Raw genomic sequence first — 14,376 nt, forward strand, 5'->3', positions numbered from 1 at the left:
CGTCAAATTTCCTTCTCAGGTGTTTTCTCTTTCACTCCAAGAAACACAGCGAAACCAATGTGAGTTTTTATGTCTGCGTTTTTTGTTGTTGTTGTTGTAGAATCTCTCGTGGAGCCAAAGCAGGTGGCGCAGAGTCGCTCAACGAAAGCCAACCGGAGAACTCCGACTTTTTTTGCTCCACTCGTTATTTTTAGAACTCTTCGCCACAACAATTTATCTTTCTCCAAAAAGGCTTCTGGTGGTGCTGCAATGAATCAAGAAGAAGCTAGACAATGAGCTTATTGACAAGGTCGCCGGTTTCTTGCCGAGGCAGAAGATGTATGGATTTGTCTGAGGAAGATAGTGGTAACGGCCTACGTCAATCTGTGCATTCAGTGTGCAATATTTTATGGATGTGATTTTAAATTAGCCACATACTTAATTTGGGTTAAAAATATTTTTCAACCATGCCATCGATGGCAAATTGAATATTATTAAGTTACAGCAAGAGAGGAGAAGAATGCACAGCAAATTGTTTGCATGTCTTAAACTTAAATGTCTCACTTAACTCACTAAATCCTCCATTGTCAAATAAATAATGTCCATCTGCACTATGCCTCATAGCCCCAGTGAGTTGCTTTGAATTGGCATATTTTATTCCTCCCCCTCCCTTGTTGCTACTGGAGCATAACTTATGAGTGTACCAGAAGGGCTTTGTTTGATTTCTCTGGGAATTGAGCCGAGAACTCCAAAATTGGACCAAATGAAAGCACAAAGCAGATCAATGGCAGCACAGTTTGCGGTGGCAACTGTTTTTTTCCCCCGTCCCTGCCATCATTAGAATTCAGCACAGCTAAAGAATCCGACAATGATATAAGTATCACTGTAACATCTCTGCGCCGCATATTTAGGTAGCACTTAGTGAATTAGTGGCACTTGCACTCCGAGTTTCTGTGTGTGTCTCAATAGAGGAAGTGCTCTTACCTTCCATCCTGTCTGGTGATTGTGTAACCATAGGATGGGTTGCTGATGAAACTGATGTTGACTCCAACCAGCGGTGTTCCGTCCGAGGTCACCACTTGTCCACGGATGACACAAGCATGGCTGTATGGGAGTGAGAAGGACCCACGCAGTTACAATGATGGAAAGCTCTTACACCAAAGTGCAAAGAAAAACAAGCCAACAACAACATTCCTGTAATATATCCAGCGAATTAGAAGTGTCATTGCATTGCATTACATTGCTTTGTGTTGCTGTGCTTCAAGTGTAATCTGCCCATCTCATTCATGGATAAAGCGTATAAACACATTTCAATAAAATGCAAAGTATTGCCGGGCTGGATCTTGGAGAGAGCCCTGGGTTGTAGAGGTGTGGCTATTGGTTATCCAATGTACACAATAAAATTAATCAAAAGTATAGCAGCGCTTCCGTGCACACAGAAAATAACCGGGAACGGAACAGTACATAAAAGTATGTTCGGCTATTAAAGGGAGATACTGTACACAATATGAGCAAACAGCTACGATAGAAAGACAACAAAGTCAAACAGCTCCTAGGTTTTCTCTGAGGGATTTTTCTATCCAGAAAGGCAGAATAATGAGTTGAGGAAGCTTTATTTTGCTTTTGCTCTAATTAAAAAAAAAAAAAAAAAAAGAGGCTTTATCTTTTCCATTACAGAATGCAAGAGAGGAAAATAATAGGTCCGCAGACTGCAAGACTTGCTTGGCTGGTTATCAAGACCCCGACAGATTCCAGACTGACATCGAGTCTCCAGAAGCTGCATAAAGTAGATTTGATCATCGGCCCCACCAATCAATAGCGGGAAGTCGTCCAAATTCAACTCCTAATCTTACTGAACTGATGGGATGAGACCTCGCCCGTGTCACAGCTCCCTTGTTGAGTTCTGCCCTCGCCATTAGCACGACCCAACGTACGGCCGGGCCGGCGTTTCTGTCGTCGTTTGCAGAAAATCGGTCCCCTAACAAATGCCTTTCTGCCACTTCTTCATTAGACCATGGCTATTTTTAATACATTTGGGTCTTAAACACTGCCACATACTGGAAACAATTAACACTGGCGTGTTAGTAGCTGCCCTCAACATGTCCTTACCAGAGGCAAGATCGTTCACCCCACACTATCCTGGTCCCCAGGAACCCAGTTTTATGTTAATTAGGGCGGGTCTCCTTCAGAGGACCTTGGCTGTCCACCACCACACTGTTAACAAGCAAGGAGATGGTGCTCTGAATCTTTGGGCTCATTCCCAAAGATTCGTTTACATAGAATCACCACTAAAGTTAACCCAGAACTGGCCTGGCTGTCGACGATTAATCATTCATGCCGCCAGTTTATTTTAGTCTTGTTTGAAGAGGCAATCATCCACATTTTCTTCAGACGGAGCTGTGAAAGTGGAACTATCTCCTTCCTGCCTCTGTGAACCACATGGGGAGATGATTCCTCCGCCGTCAAGACAAATGATTTAAATATTGACATCAAATACAACAGAAAGGAAGAGCCGCTAAAGGAATCGTGAAGCTTTCATTGTAGAGACGCCGCCACTCCCCCATGTGTGAGATTTCACTCGTCCAAGAGGCTTCACAAAGTCGAAAAAGGACAATATCTCATGCATCATCCACAGAGGGCAGAGTGAGGACATGTTGTGAAAAATAAACAGGTGAGGCCCCCTGGACTCGCCGGGGAATCAACTCTGGTTTAGGTTCTTTTAAGAGGGAATATCATGGATAACCAGTCCAGTAAAGTCTTGGGTTGGCCAAAGCTTTTTGCCATGCGTGAAGCATATACTCATCTCTCTGCTTCGCTAAGTTTTTGACATGAAAAACTTGCACCGTTCTAACAAGCAGTTCTGAACAAACTCTAGGACAAAATTCAGCATCGGATTTTTACAAGTCTCGTGTGAATGAAGGTTTTTCGTTAGATAACAGTCATTCAGATGTGGTATGATGAAAGGAGGGCCATAAATACTTTCTAGAAAACTCTCTAGATAACCAAAGACTGTTAATCAAACTGAGCAACCACAAACCACAAAGACATAAACATAGCAGTAACACTGTTTTAAATTCGTCCCAAATTGGATAATAGGCTCCTTTATAAATGGTGCCATCACCACGGAAGCAACAAAAACATCATTACCCATGCAAATGACTTGATTGTAGGGTAAAACCCTGATGCAAAGCACAAGCATGTCACCGCGGCACAATGTAGAAGGTGAGACGAGGAGGCATCGGGGGACATTTCTACCTCTCCAAATATATAATCTTGCAAAAAGGATCAGCGTAAACCGAGGAAAAAAACAACAACAAGAGATTCCCTGGCACAAATAGCCCTAACACTAATAAAAGAGTTAGGAATAAAATGATAAAAGTGCAGGCCTGTAAATTAAGCGAATTGGCTTCTGCTTCACTATTATAAGCCAGCTATCAATCTTTGCCCAAATTGTTCCATGGACAAAGTCCCTGTTTACTATTCCTGTCAGCCTCCCTCGCTGGGCCTTGGCAGTCTCCCGTATTATGTGTCGCGGTGGAGCGTCGAGACATTTTATGCAGTGGCAGATGCTTTATTTAGTGGCACCTTTGCAGCTTTTTGTGGTGGGAAACATCAGCAGTAGCACTCCAACATGTCTACTAGCATGAGGAAGCGGTTAGCAGATCGATAGAGAGATGATCAGGTGACGGAGCCAGGCATATCAGGGAAGATGCTGAGACCGTGCCTGCGAGGCTCATGTGAGGCCCAGAGCCCCCCCCCTGTCATAACCGCTGTCTGTCAGTGGGTGGGGAATGAATACCAAGCATGAATAATAGATCACTGCTGATATTTTTAGGTGAGCTCAGGCCTCCAATCTTGCAGCTCATCTCTGGATTCTTGATTTTTACTTATTCATGACTGCATCTTCTTGTGAGAGAGACAAGAAGTATTACTCAATCCTCTACGCCTCTTCCCTATGTCTGTCCAGTGAAGAACTCCAAAATGTGGAGTGGTTCTCAGAAAAATGTCACGGTGTACAGTCGGCTGACACCACCACCAAAGAGTTTAGAAAGAGGCAGAGTTTGAATTGGACGACGGCTGATGTATTGATCTTTCTTTTTTTTCTTTGGTAAACCGAGTCACGACTGATGTCTGATCACATTCAGATCACAAAAGGGGGCACAGAAGACCAGCATTCTGAATACAGAGAGGCAAGACGGGCAGCATTAGCTCGGTAAACATCCCAACAAGCACCCAGGATATCTATATAATAGGATGATAATAATACTAAAGAAAATGATCCTGCTGGACCAGGGACACTTCTGAAATTGATCCGTCCCTCAAGTACAAAGCGAAAGCTCCGCTGAAATAAGAATAGTGATGTCTGAAGCCACAAGCCTCCGCCATCATATCTTTGACAAAAAAATATGTGCATTTGGCCTCAAATAACATGCAGCAAAGTTTTGTTTGATTTGTTTGCTGTCGTCAACGTTCTATAAAATCTTGATCACCAGACACAAACATTTCAAACATTCCCACAACTTTTTTTATTTCTGATTGTTTGTTTCGCAGGAGCATAATACGCCGAGATGAGAGAGATCCATAAGCAAGTGGGATGCAAATAAGGTGACACAGCCTCACGAGCGATTAAAGATGAAAAGAGAAGGAGACAAAGGGAAAGAGAGGCGGGGGAATCTTATGGGACTCTGACAGCCATCCTGCCTGATATGAAAGCGTCTCAGATTCCGGGGCTGGGGTGTCGTGAGCGCTGCCGCTGGGAGTGGGCCTCAGATGAATTACAGTAAGGGTAATCACAATACATGAATATGAGATGCCTTTCTTGCCAGGCAATGCTCTTTGCTCTTTGCCACATTCTATGTCTGTCAATCATCATCTGTCCATCATCCTTCTAGTGATGCATGCCACCAGTCCCTGCCCATTTCACCCTGCATTGCCAGCGGCTGCCTCCCTCACACAGACATTTTGGTCTGAGTAAAAAAAAAAAAAAAAAAAAAAAAGAGCAAACATTTTACACTGTCAGTGCAATAACCATAGCATCATAATTGCACTGGCCCACATTAATAGTGAAAGACACCGATTGATATGTGCTTGCACCTGAAAAGTCGTTACTTCTGTGAGGTTAGCGAAAAATGCTAATTCATAGTGGGTCACACTTAAGTCTAATGGAAAAGAAACAGAGCTGCACAACTGTGTATGCAATCAACGTCAACGTGTCCCGAGCAGCTGAAGTTAGAATGTGAAACATATTGAATCCAGCAACTGCTGATTTAACAACCTCAACTGAATGAGTTTCGACCCACGATGTGAAAAAAGAAAAGAAAATTTAATTTAATACTGATGTCAAAAAATCCCTCCCCATGAAAATAATAACAGCTTTCGTCTGGTGACGGAACGTCCCACCGCGTGGTGTCGGCCGGCGTGTAATGCACAAGTCACTCACTTGCCATCGAAGGGGTTCGCCCCGGGGATGATGTGGGTGCTGTCCCTGCCCACCAGGAATCGCACCCGCTCATAGAATGTCTGCAGGTTGCTCTGTGCAGAGGACATCTGTGTCTCCTGGATGATGTCCAGGGGATCCGGGGAGCCCACGCACAGAGAGGTGGTGTGACAGGTCGCCTGCAGACAGCAGTCTGGATCCATGCAGTCCACCAGGCCATCTGACAAGGTCAAACAAGTCGCACGCACACGCACACACACACACACACACACACACACACACACACACACACACACACACACACACACACACACACACACATTCTCTCATTTAACAAATGCCCGGACCCACACCTGGCAAGAGAAACCAAGCATATATATTTGCATCATTAGGGCATTATTAAGTCCGAGGACTGCTGGAGCCAGGTCAAACATATCTCGTCCTGGAGAACATTCAAACTCCTAGCAGTGCTCGTGGTAAATTTAATCAGCAATTTAGGTGAAATAACACGAGACACAGAGAGAGCTGCTGTGCAGTGCACTTTACTTTGCCGAAGTGGGTCATTGGACTCCTTACTCTGTGCTTTCTGGGGCCGATCTGGCCAGATGGGTGATAAAAATAAACCCCGCTGTCAGGAGTCAGTCAAATCCCCAGCAGCACCCAATCTTTGCCACTGAGGGGCCCTGTGGTCCCCGCACAGTGACACGGGGAGACAAACGGCCCCAGCATGAGTAAGGGAAGCTAGCCGCGCGGCTCAAGCCCAGAATAAGGTCTGGAAGAAAGGAAGTCACGTCTCCCTATGGGCCCTCAAGAGCGGCGCAGCCCCCTGGCTGGCTCTGTGTGTGTGTGTGTGTGTGTGTGCCTGGCTCTTCTCGGGGCTAGTTTGAGGGCAGAGCAGGGACCTCCTCCTGGGGCCCGGCGCATGCTTGGGGCTTCAGGCCAGCTAACTCTTTTTTTTAAAAATAAAAAACCTGTTGTCCAGGTGACTGACTGGAAGCCATTTCTCACCCTCATCTATAGAAGAACACAAGCGAGCCTGGAAAGCATAGAGCAGGTACGGTATTCTCTCAAAGGTGGCCGGAAATCTTGAGTCAAATTGTGTCTCGTGTCCCCGTCGACGCTCTGCCAGTGTCAGAAGGTAAAGCTGAGTGTTGTTTGTGATTTTACCTCCGTCGTTGTCCTTGACGTCACTGCAGGCAGTTTCCATAGAGGTGTCACAGCCAGTGCCCCTCCAGCCCAGCTGGCACACACAGTACCAGCCATTGTTACCCAGAGTGCACCTACCATTTCCATTGCATAAACCAGGGCAGCCCTCTGTGTGACAAAGAAGGACAAAGACAGGGGTCGGCACAGAATATGAAATAAAGGGAGGTTTTGTGGGAAACAGACCGACACTGTATATATAACCCCAACAATAAAACAATGACAACAATGCAGCCTGGTGATGAAAATGGCTTGTTGCAAATATTTCTCTAGCAATAGACTACAGTCATTTTAAGAACGGGTGAGGGTTGATTAATATGACACATTTTTTGTGAAGATTCTAATATCCCTTCGCAGTAATATCAGATAAGCGGGATCTTCAAAAATCAATATTCACTTATTACAACCATAGATTAGCCTTATGCCGCAGAAGCCGGGTAATGAGAGCAGTGGTGTATACGTGCTGGCGTTCTTGCACATAATTGGATCCGTTTTTATGTGATCTTTGAACGCGACCGTCATAATACGATCATAGAATTTACTGCTGCGGTCGTCTGCAAAAAAACAGAATGGGTTGCAACAAAACTGCATTAGTTATTGAAACGAGATCTATATCAGTACTTGCTGTCTCTGATTTTTTTGTTCTTTTTCTGATAAATTGTCTCCAGACTCTTGTTCGAAATCAATAAGATTATCCCCTCAGGGAAAGCGGGAGTTCTGTCATTAACAGAAGCAGAACGCATAATAAAATAGAAAGTAAGGGTGGATGAGGCTGAGCTCAAACGCATTATGCAGGGGAGGGGGATTGCGCGCACGAGCTGTGTTCCCGGGCATGTGGCTCCAGGGAACCTGAAAGCAGGCCGGAGCAGAACGACAGGTGGAACATCCCTCTGTTTCTCTCTGGATAGGTCTTCACGAGGGCATAGATCAGAGGATTATCTCTCCCCATTTTTCCGGGGCCGTTTGGAATTTATCTGGTACCTTCATATCCCCAAGCTGGTGCAGAGGCAGAGGGTAACATCTCAAGATATCAAACGCACAAGTCTGTCACCGTTTGTGTTGTTAACAAGCTGTCTCCATAGAGAGAATGCTAAGCTGACCCATTTTTTTCAACCAGAGAGAGCGGGGCGGCTGTCTCGATGCTCTTACATCACGCAGGGGGAGTAGGAGTGGGACAATGAGAGTGCAGGAGAGCAGGAGGAGAGACGGGTGCAGTGAATGGGAGACATTCATTAAAGGGAGAAAGATCTGTAAGAGGAAGAAACATTGATGAGGGAAAAAAAACAGAGATAAGTATTTAGGAAGATAAAGGTGTAGGAGCAGCACCGACAGCAGATGGGTGCTGTTGGTCGCATGGTTAGCTGAGTAGTGCATCAGCTGCATTTTGTCTGTTGTTGTCGAGTTGTAAGACAATGACTCGAAAAAAAAACATTTATACATATTATTGTACATAAAGAAACCAAACCTTATTCAAAATAAAATTGCAAATAAATCATAATGATATCACTTAACATTTCTGTGATTCCTTTTGGATCTGTTTTCCATCGAATACAGAAAGCCACTTTTAACTGTTCTATTTGCATTAAAGTTGAATAAAAAAGTTTTTATGTGGGGGGAGGGGGGGGCAACAGTCCCATTCTGAGACCCCATTTAAATTAGCTAGTTCCGGACTTTTTTTGGGATCTGCATAAAATTGCAGACGCTCAATCGGGCCCTAAAATATAACTCATGTTTTCAACAAGATCCATGCATTATCCTATGGGAAATTGGTGAAAATGCCCCAAAAACTACACCGTCCCATCCTTCCACCGAGTTTCATGGAGATCCGTTTCATGGAGAAACCAACCGACCAAACAATCGACAAACTAGAATGGCAAGGTCCAACAGTCCCTATAAATTCAATCAAATTGCACACACTCATATATATCGGTCCCCTAGATATAACAGAGCACCGCCCCCCCACCCCTGAAGATCCATGCATTATTCCCTGGGAAATTGGTGAACATGTCGACGACAACAAAAAATAAATATGACCCATCTCGCAATGTTAACTTGCTGGATCTGCCCCTCAAAATGTATTGGATCCTTTCTCGGCCCATGCACTATCCTTCCACCAAGTTTCGTGGAAATCTGTTTTTATATTTTGTGTAAACCTGCTGACAAACAAACGAGCATAACTTTCATGGCGGAGGTAAAAAAAAACCCCCACAAGGACGCTTTTAGCCCTGTTAACTGTCCCCTCAAGAACAAGTTATAAAGGATTGCAACAGCAACTATATGGGATAAATTGCGGGGGCATAAAAAATTATGAAAAGATATAATAATAAATAATTCTGTCTCCATTTTCTTCTCTTGTCCCAGAAGAATAGGACTCAGCAATGAAGGCCAGTGCCATTAGAAAAATCCTCTTGCCTTCTAGAAACATTTTGGGCATTAGCTGTCCTTTTATTGAGCAAATGGACAAAAACCACTCAGGCCAGTGGAGACAGATGATTAGTTTGCTCTAAATGTTTATCACAAGGATAAATAAAGATCCGCTCTCTCGCTGGCGACGGTTCAACTTAATTGGCAGCCCTTTTCCGAGAGGAGCCCCTGCTGAGCTCTGCCCAAGCCCGCCTAAAACAGCTCGGAACGCGAGGGGAGCAAGTGTTCGAAGGACTCCTCTGGCAGCCGCTCTCATGCCAGGTGGTCCATTACCAAGGACAGAGAGTGGAAAAGGGTGCTGCGGGCGGAGAGGCAGGGTTGCAGCACAGCCCTCCACCCCCCTGCATGCCCTGCACCAACCAGACCATGAACTCTTTTAATTAGATAGGATGCGGCCTCAGCACCTATCAGGCCGCGCTCACAGCTGCACACTCATCCATAATGCATGGCGCAGGTTATGAAGCCCCCTTTCCCCATCATCCCACCATTGTGAAAGCGAAGGCCGCGCACAAACCGAATATTCCACACACAATGAGAACGGCACAGCTTGACTCGCCAGGTGCGAAAGTGCTAAGTGGAGACAACTGTGTGACGATATGGCAAAAAAAGTTGATGGGAGGAGGAGATCTTTAGAATGAGCTGTTGAGGGGTGCAACCAGGGGGTTTGCGTGAAGTTTGCATATGTCAATGTAGGGGGAGAGCATGGCGCGTGTGCATGATTTGTTAATGGCTGGCTGGAGTCACAATGGGAGGCGAAATTGAAGGAAGGAGGTATGCCGTACCTTTCACTACCTTATCCAGATAGTGAGCTTGGGAGATAAAAGACAGGACATATAAGGGAGGTTTGAACAGTGCCACTTCTATGACAAGACAGCAAGGCAAGGTGTTAGTTTACATTAGAAAATGTAAATAAAAAAAATAGTGCAGTCGTGAAGCAAAACCATGCGCTACAGGCACAACGGACACGATTCAACACAGAGGGAGTGGGATGGAGACGGAAAAAAAGACAGGGGGGAGGGAGGGTGTGGAACACACACAGAGAGAGAGAGAGAGAGAGAGAGAGAGAGAGAGAGAGAGAGAGAGAGAGAGAGAGAGAGAGAGAGAGAGATGGTAAAAAAGTGATATGTTCAGAAAGAACATTTCAATCTGTCCCCATTTATCAACTGCCAGGATCGGCAGAATATCTCAGGGGAGTATTTCTAAAGCAACATGATTGATGTACATATTGCTACGCTTAAATCTCTCAAGCAATATCAGACAGGAGGTCGGGATATTCAACAAAAAGCACTTTTAATCTTGAAACACCTCGATAGACGATGAGGTCACCGGGGGGCTTCGTCAATGCCAGGGCCATACCGGACCCCCTGCGCTCCGCGGCGTGGGGCTCGGGGCCAATGCCGGGCTCTCAATAATGAAAATTGATTTAAATTGAGATCTTTGGCTTCTTAATGGACGACACCGAGGAATATTCTTGTCGAGGGAGTGGGGATCTCAATATGGCACTTATAAAAGGCCCATCAATTATGTAAGGCCGGCGTATAAAACATTCACAGATTGAGCCGAGGCTCTGTACTTAGGCAGCCCTGCTCCAAAATATGTTAGAGAGTACTGTGAGGGGAAACTGCTCCGTCTCTTTGAATGTGTGACAAAGCTTTCCCCTTAAAGTCTCCTCAACTTCTGTCCCGTCTCTGTGATGACTCGGATGTGTGGAAGCTGCACATTTCTGTCCGTTAAAATGCAGAGGCGGACGTGGGAGGAGATGGCCATTGTGTTCCCACTTCGCTCTGTGATACTCATGCATGTTAGGCCACAGCTGTCAACGGAACAGTGGAGGATTCAGTTCTCGTACTCCTTTACGAGTAGAAAATTGCCTTCACATGATATTGTTCCGTTTGAGCTAAAACAAAGCAAACCCCCCCCCCCCACAACATATAATTTTTGGTAAATGTGTAGTCACATAGTGACATGGTGTTAAATGGTGTATACTACTTAAGGAAAACAGAGAAGAGAAGAGAAGAGAAGAGATGGGAAGAGAAGAGAAGAGAAGCATCACGGGAAAAGAATGGCAACGGTTGCAATCTCGCAAAGTCAGGCAACGCGTAGCATGTCCTCTCGATGGTCTCCTCTGATGTTCAGAGGTGGTTTGACAGTCCAGACCTCAGACATCATTGAGCTAACCACATTAAAACACTCATCGTAATGAGCTCATGTTTTTCACTCTAACAACAAAACTGTCAAACCTCAGAACATCAATCAGCATAACTCCAAAAGACCTTCATGCTGATCTGTTGGCATTTCAAGCAGAGGTCAGAGGTCAACTATTGCCTACCGATGATAACAGTTTGGTTGCATCTGTCGTTGCCAGTATTTACATGTTAGCACAGTCACTATCTTCCTAGGGGACAAACTAATGTCTATAACAGGATTGTCACCTCTTTTGGAACTCCAAAATATCATATATATTGAAAAGTACATTCTCAATATATGCTGTTTTGTACACTAGGCAAGGTTGAGTTGGCTCCTTCTATCTCTTAACTATTCTCTCCTTGAAGTATTGGTAGAAAAAAAATAAAAAGAGCCACCATTGTCAACCCATGAACTACTGCTGGCCTTCTCTGCTTAAGGCTTATGAAAGCCACTGGAAAACACACAATACTGAATAATTTGACTCTCCGGAGACACAATGGCAACTCGGTCTAAAATTTAACTTGAAGTGAGTCAAGGTTTCCAAGAACGCTCTTTGGCATTCTGCTGAGTTCTTGGAAACTAAACTTCCACAAGATTTTACAGATGATTTGTTAGTATAAACCTTGAGCTAAAAAGTGCCAGTTGACCTGCACCACAATGACTCACATGTACGCATTGGAAATTAATCGTAAATGGAAAGGGGGGTGGGGGGGGGGAGAAAGAGATGAGGAAAAGGATGGGTTAAAATGAAAGGACACCTTAGCACATTCCCACATTAAAATGCAAGAAGGCAAGCCTCAGATCCTTGAGTAAACCTGTTCATGCTTTACCGAGTTGCACAAATTCAATTAAGCATGCTTTCCCCTCTCTTCTCCAACTGGACCCTTCCCCTCACACCCAGCGCTCCATACACACACACAGGCAGACAGACAGCCCACGCCTTTGTTGGCCCCCCCGAACCCCCTTTCTAAACACACAGACATACACACACACACACACATCCCCCCACCCAAACCAAAACCTCTTCCCGTCCTACCAATGGTGCAGTGTTCTCCGTTCCAACCCGGGCTGCATTCACATTTGCCGTCCCTGCAAGTGCCATGTTCGTTGCAGCGAGGGTGACACGCCCTCTGGTCACACCCAGCGCCCATCCAGCCGTCGTCACAGCGGCAGGTGCCCGACACACAAATGCCATGGCCACCACAGTCCGCTGCACAAATCTCTGTGGGAGACAGGGACATAGAAAAAGAGAAAAAAAAAAGAGAGTGGGGGGAAGACAGACGGAGAGAAGGAGGGGGTAGACGTGGGATGGAAAGGGAAGACAAGGCGGTGACAGGACGAGGCAACAAGGGTGAAGAAAAGACAAATCCAGGAGTTATTGTCAAGGAAAGGCGGCCACGCTCCACTACCTTGTCTGATGGCTTCTGAAAAGAAATTCCTGCACCTCATAAGGGGCAATCCTTTCTTTTTTTTTTGACAATACAAATGTAATAAGTCCATTACAAAGAAAACACATGGATTGTGGCGTCCTTAGCATTCACATTCTTCCCCTCACCTCTTTCTGTCACAGAGAAGGTAAAGAGGGAAAAAGCATAGTTTGAACTTCTACTAATTTTTTGATTAAACGTTACATTGTTATTTTCCTGCGTGGTACAATGTTCATAGCTCTGCCACACACTTTACTTTGGGCTGCAGGCAGGAGGCGAGACTCCAGCTGTTTTTTCTTTATTCTACATAAGTGCTGAGTACCAGCGGAAGCAGTACATCCATGGAATGAGGGAGACTGAGAGACACAGTAAAGCTTGAGCTGGTGCCATTGTGAGGTGACTGAAAGACCTCCCTGACAGGCGGCGATAGAGCCCGGGACATTACCCCCGTCTCATGAACTCGAGGGAGAGTATGACAAGACCAAGGGCTGAACGAAATTAAACACTGACAGATTACTTATTAATCTCGTTGAAATGTTAACCTCTTTATTAACAATTCTGTTATGTCAAAAGAGGCTTAGCGGGTATGGGCAGCGAGGAACAATAGCCGTGTATTCCTGGCTTATTAGCCAAGCCAATTCAGATATGACCACGGGGGACCAAACAGGAGGTAAAATCTTTTAATAAGTCAATTATAATGCCTTTAAAGAGCTTATTTTGTCATTGCGACAAATTAAATTGAGGGGTATTTTCACCCACAAACCATAACATGACATTACCAGCTTGAAAAAAATATTTTTTTTTAAAAATTACCCTCCCCAGCTAATTACAGCTCAGCACTTTGTTAAAGTGTACAAATGCAAATGTTACGTCCGAATTTTGATTTAGAGGTACAGTACGCTCGCAGCACTTGAATTGGCGCCCCTTACTATTGCACAAATACACACGGAGAAACACACACACAAACAAAATCATTACACATGCAAACATAAAATCGTCCAATAGTATTCAATTATGGGTCTGATCATTAGTCATTTTCTATTTGTCGTGGAAGTATGCCTACAGACAACATTAAACACTGTTATATATGAGGGGCTAATGAACATAAAGAACACCCTGAGTGATTTCATCAGCACATACTGTATGTTGACATGAAATGTAAAAAAAACTGACCCTGCCAGTTGCTTCCTCCGAATTATTCGAGCACAACATGCTGGTCAGAGAAAACACACTCGAGCTGACTGTGAGACGACTGCTCACTTGGAAGAGGGGGGGGGGCTTTAACATGATAAAGCTGCAATTACAGCCTGCGGGCAAACCCTCATTATCCGTGGCAAGAGGAGTCCACGGTGAGAAATACCCCCATCCCCACGGTAGCCGTTAACGTTTGCGCTAAAGGGCCGTGTAAACAAACTTTCCTCTGGGTGGGAGAACGGCACAGAATGGCATAAAAACACATATTAAAGGACATAAAACCTCAGGCGTTGTTTTATGGCGAGTAGCAGCAGCACCACTGACTGTGCACAACCCAGGTTGTATTGTTCCAAAAGGCGCACGAGAAGATGAGTTGGTGACTTGTAAGTATTAGGGAGCGGGGGGGGGATTAAAGAATCTTGAAAGTTATATTAAGGGGCTTCCCGTCTTTTTCCTTGCCCCAGTCTCCAAGGTCATCGGCTGCTCGCTGCACTACACCACCACCGGGCTTATTGTTGTGTTAGA

At 45.0% G+C, this 14,376-nt stretch overlaps 1 protein-coding gene across 12 annotated transcripts in view; it reads right to left on the minus strand.

Moving 5' to 3' along the window:
• Positions 1–14,376, minus strand: part of tenm4 (teneurin transmembrane protein 4) — a 143,481-nt gene that overhangs the window by 42,621 nt on the left and 86,484 nt on the right. For 7 of the 12 annotated variants that reach the window (XM_035623486.2, XM_035623485.2, XM_035623482.2 and 4 more), the window contains 5 exons: positions 12,267–12,452; positions 9,826–9,852; positions 6,584–6,730; positions 5,420–5,636; positions 964–1,083 (listed from right to left, as the gene is read on the minus strand). In XM_035623486.2, the coding sequence (XP_035479379.2) occupies positions 964–1,083; positions 5,420–5,636; positions 6,584–6,730; positions 9,826–9,852; positions 12,267–12,452 (697 nt within the window). The remainder of the gene's footprint in view (positions 1–963; positions 1,084–5,419; positions 5,637–6,583; positions 6,731–9,825; positions 9,853–12,266; positions 12,453–14,376) is intronic. The other 5 variants (XM_035623490.2, XM_035623488.2, XM_047335740.1 and 2 more) reach the window with 1 other exon arrangement.

This window comes from Scophthalmus maximus, chromosome 11, assembly GCF_022379125.1.
Source record: "Scophthalmus maximus strain ysfricsl-2021 chromosome 11, ASM2237912v1, whole genome shotgun sequence".
Classification (NCBI taxonomy): domain Eukaryota; kingdom Metazoa; phylum Chordata; class Actinopteri; order Pleuronectiformes; family Scophthalmidae; genus Scophthalmus; species Scophthalmus maximus.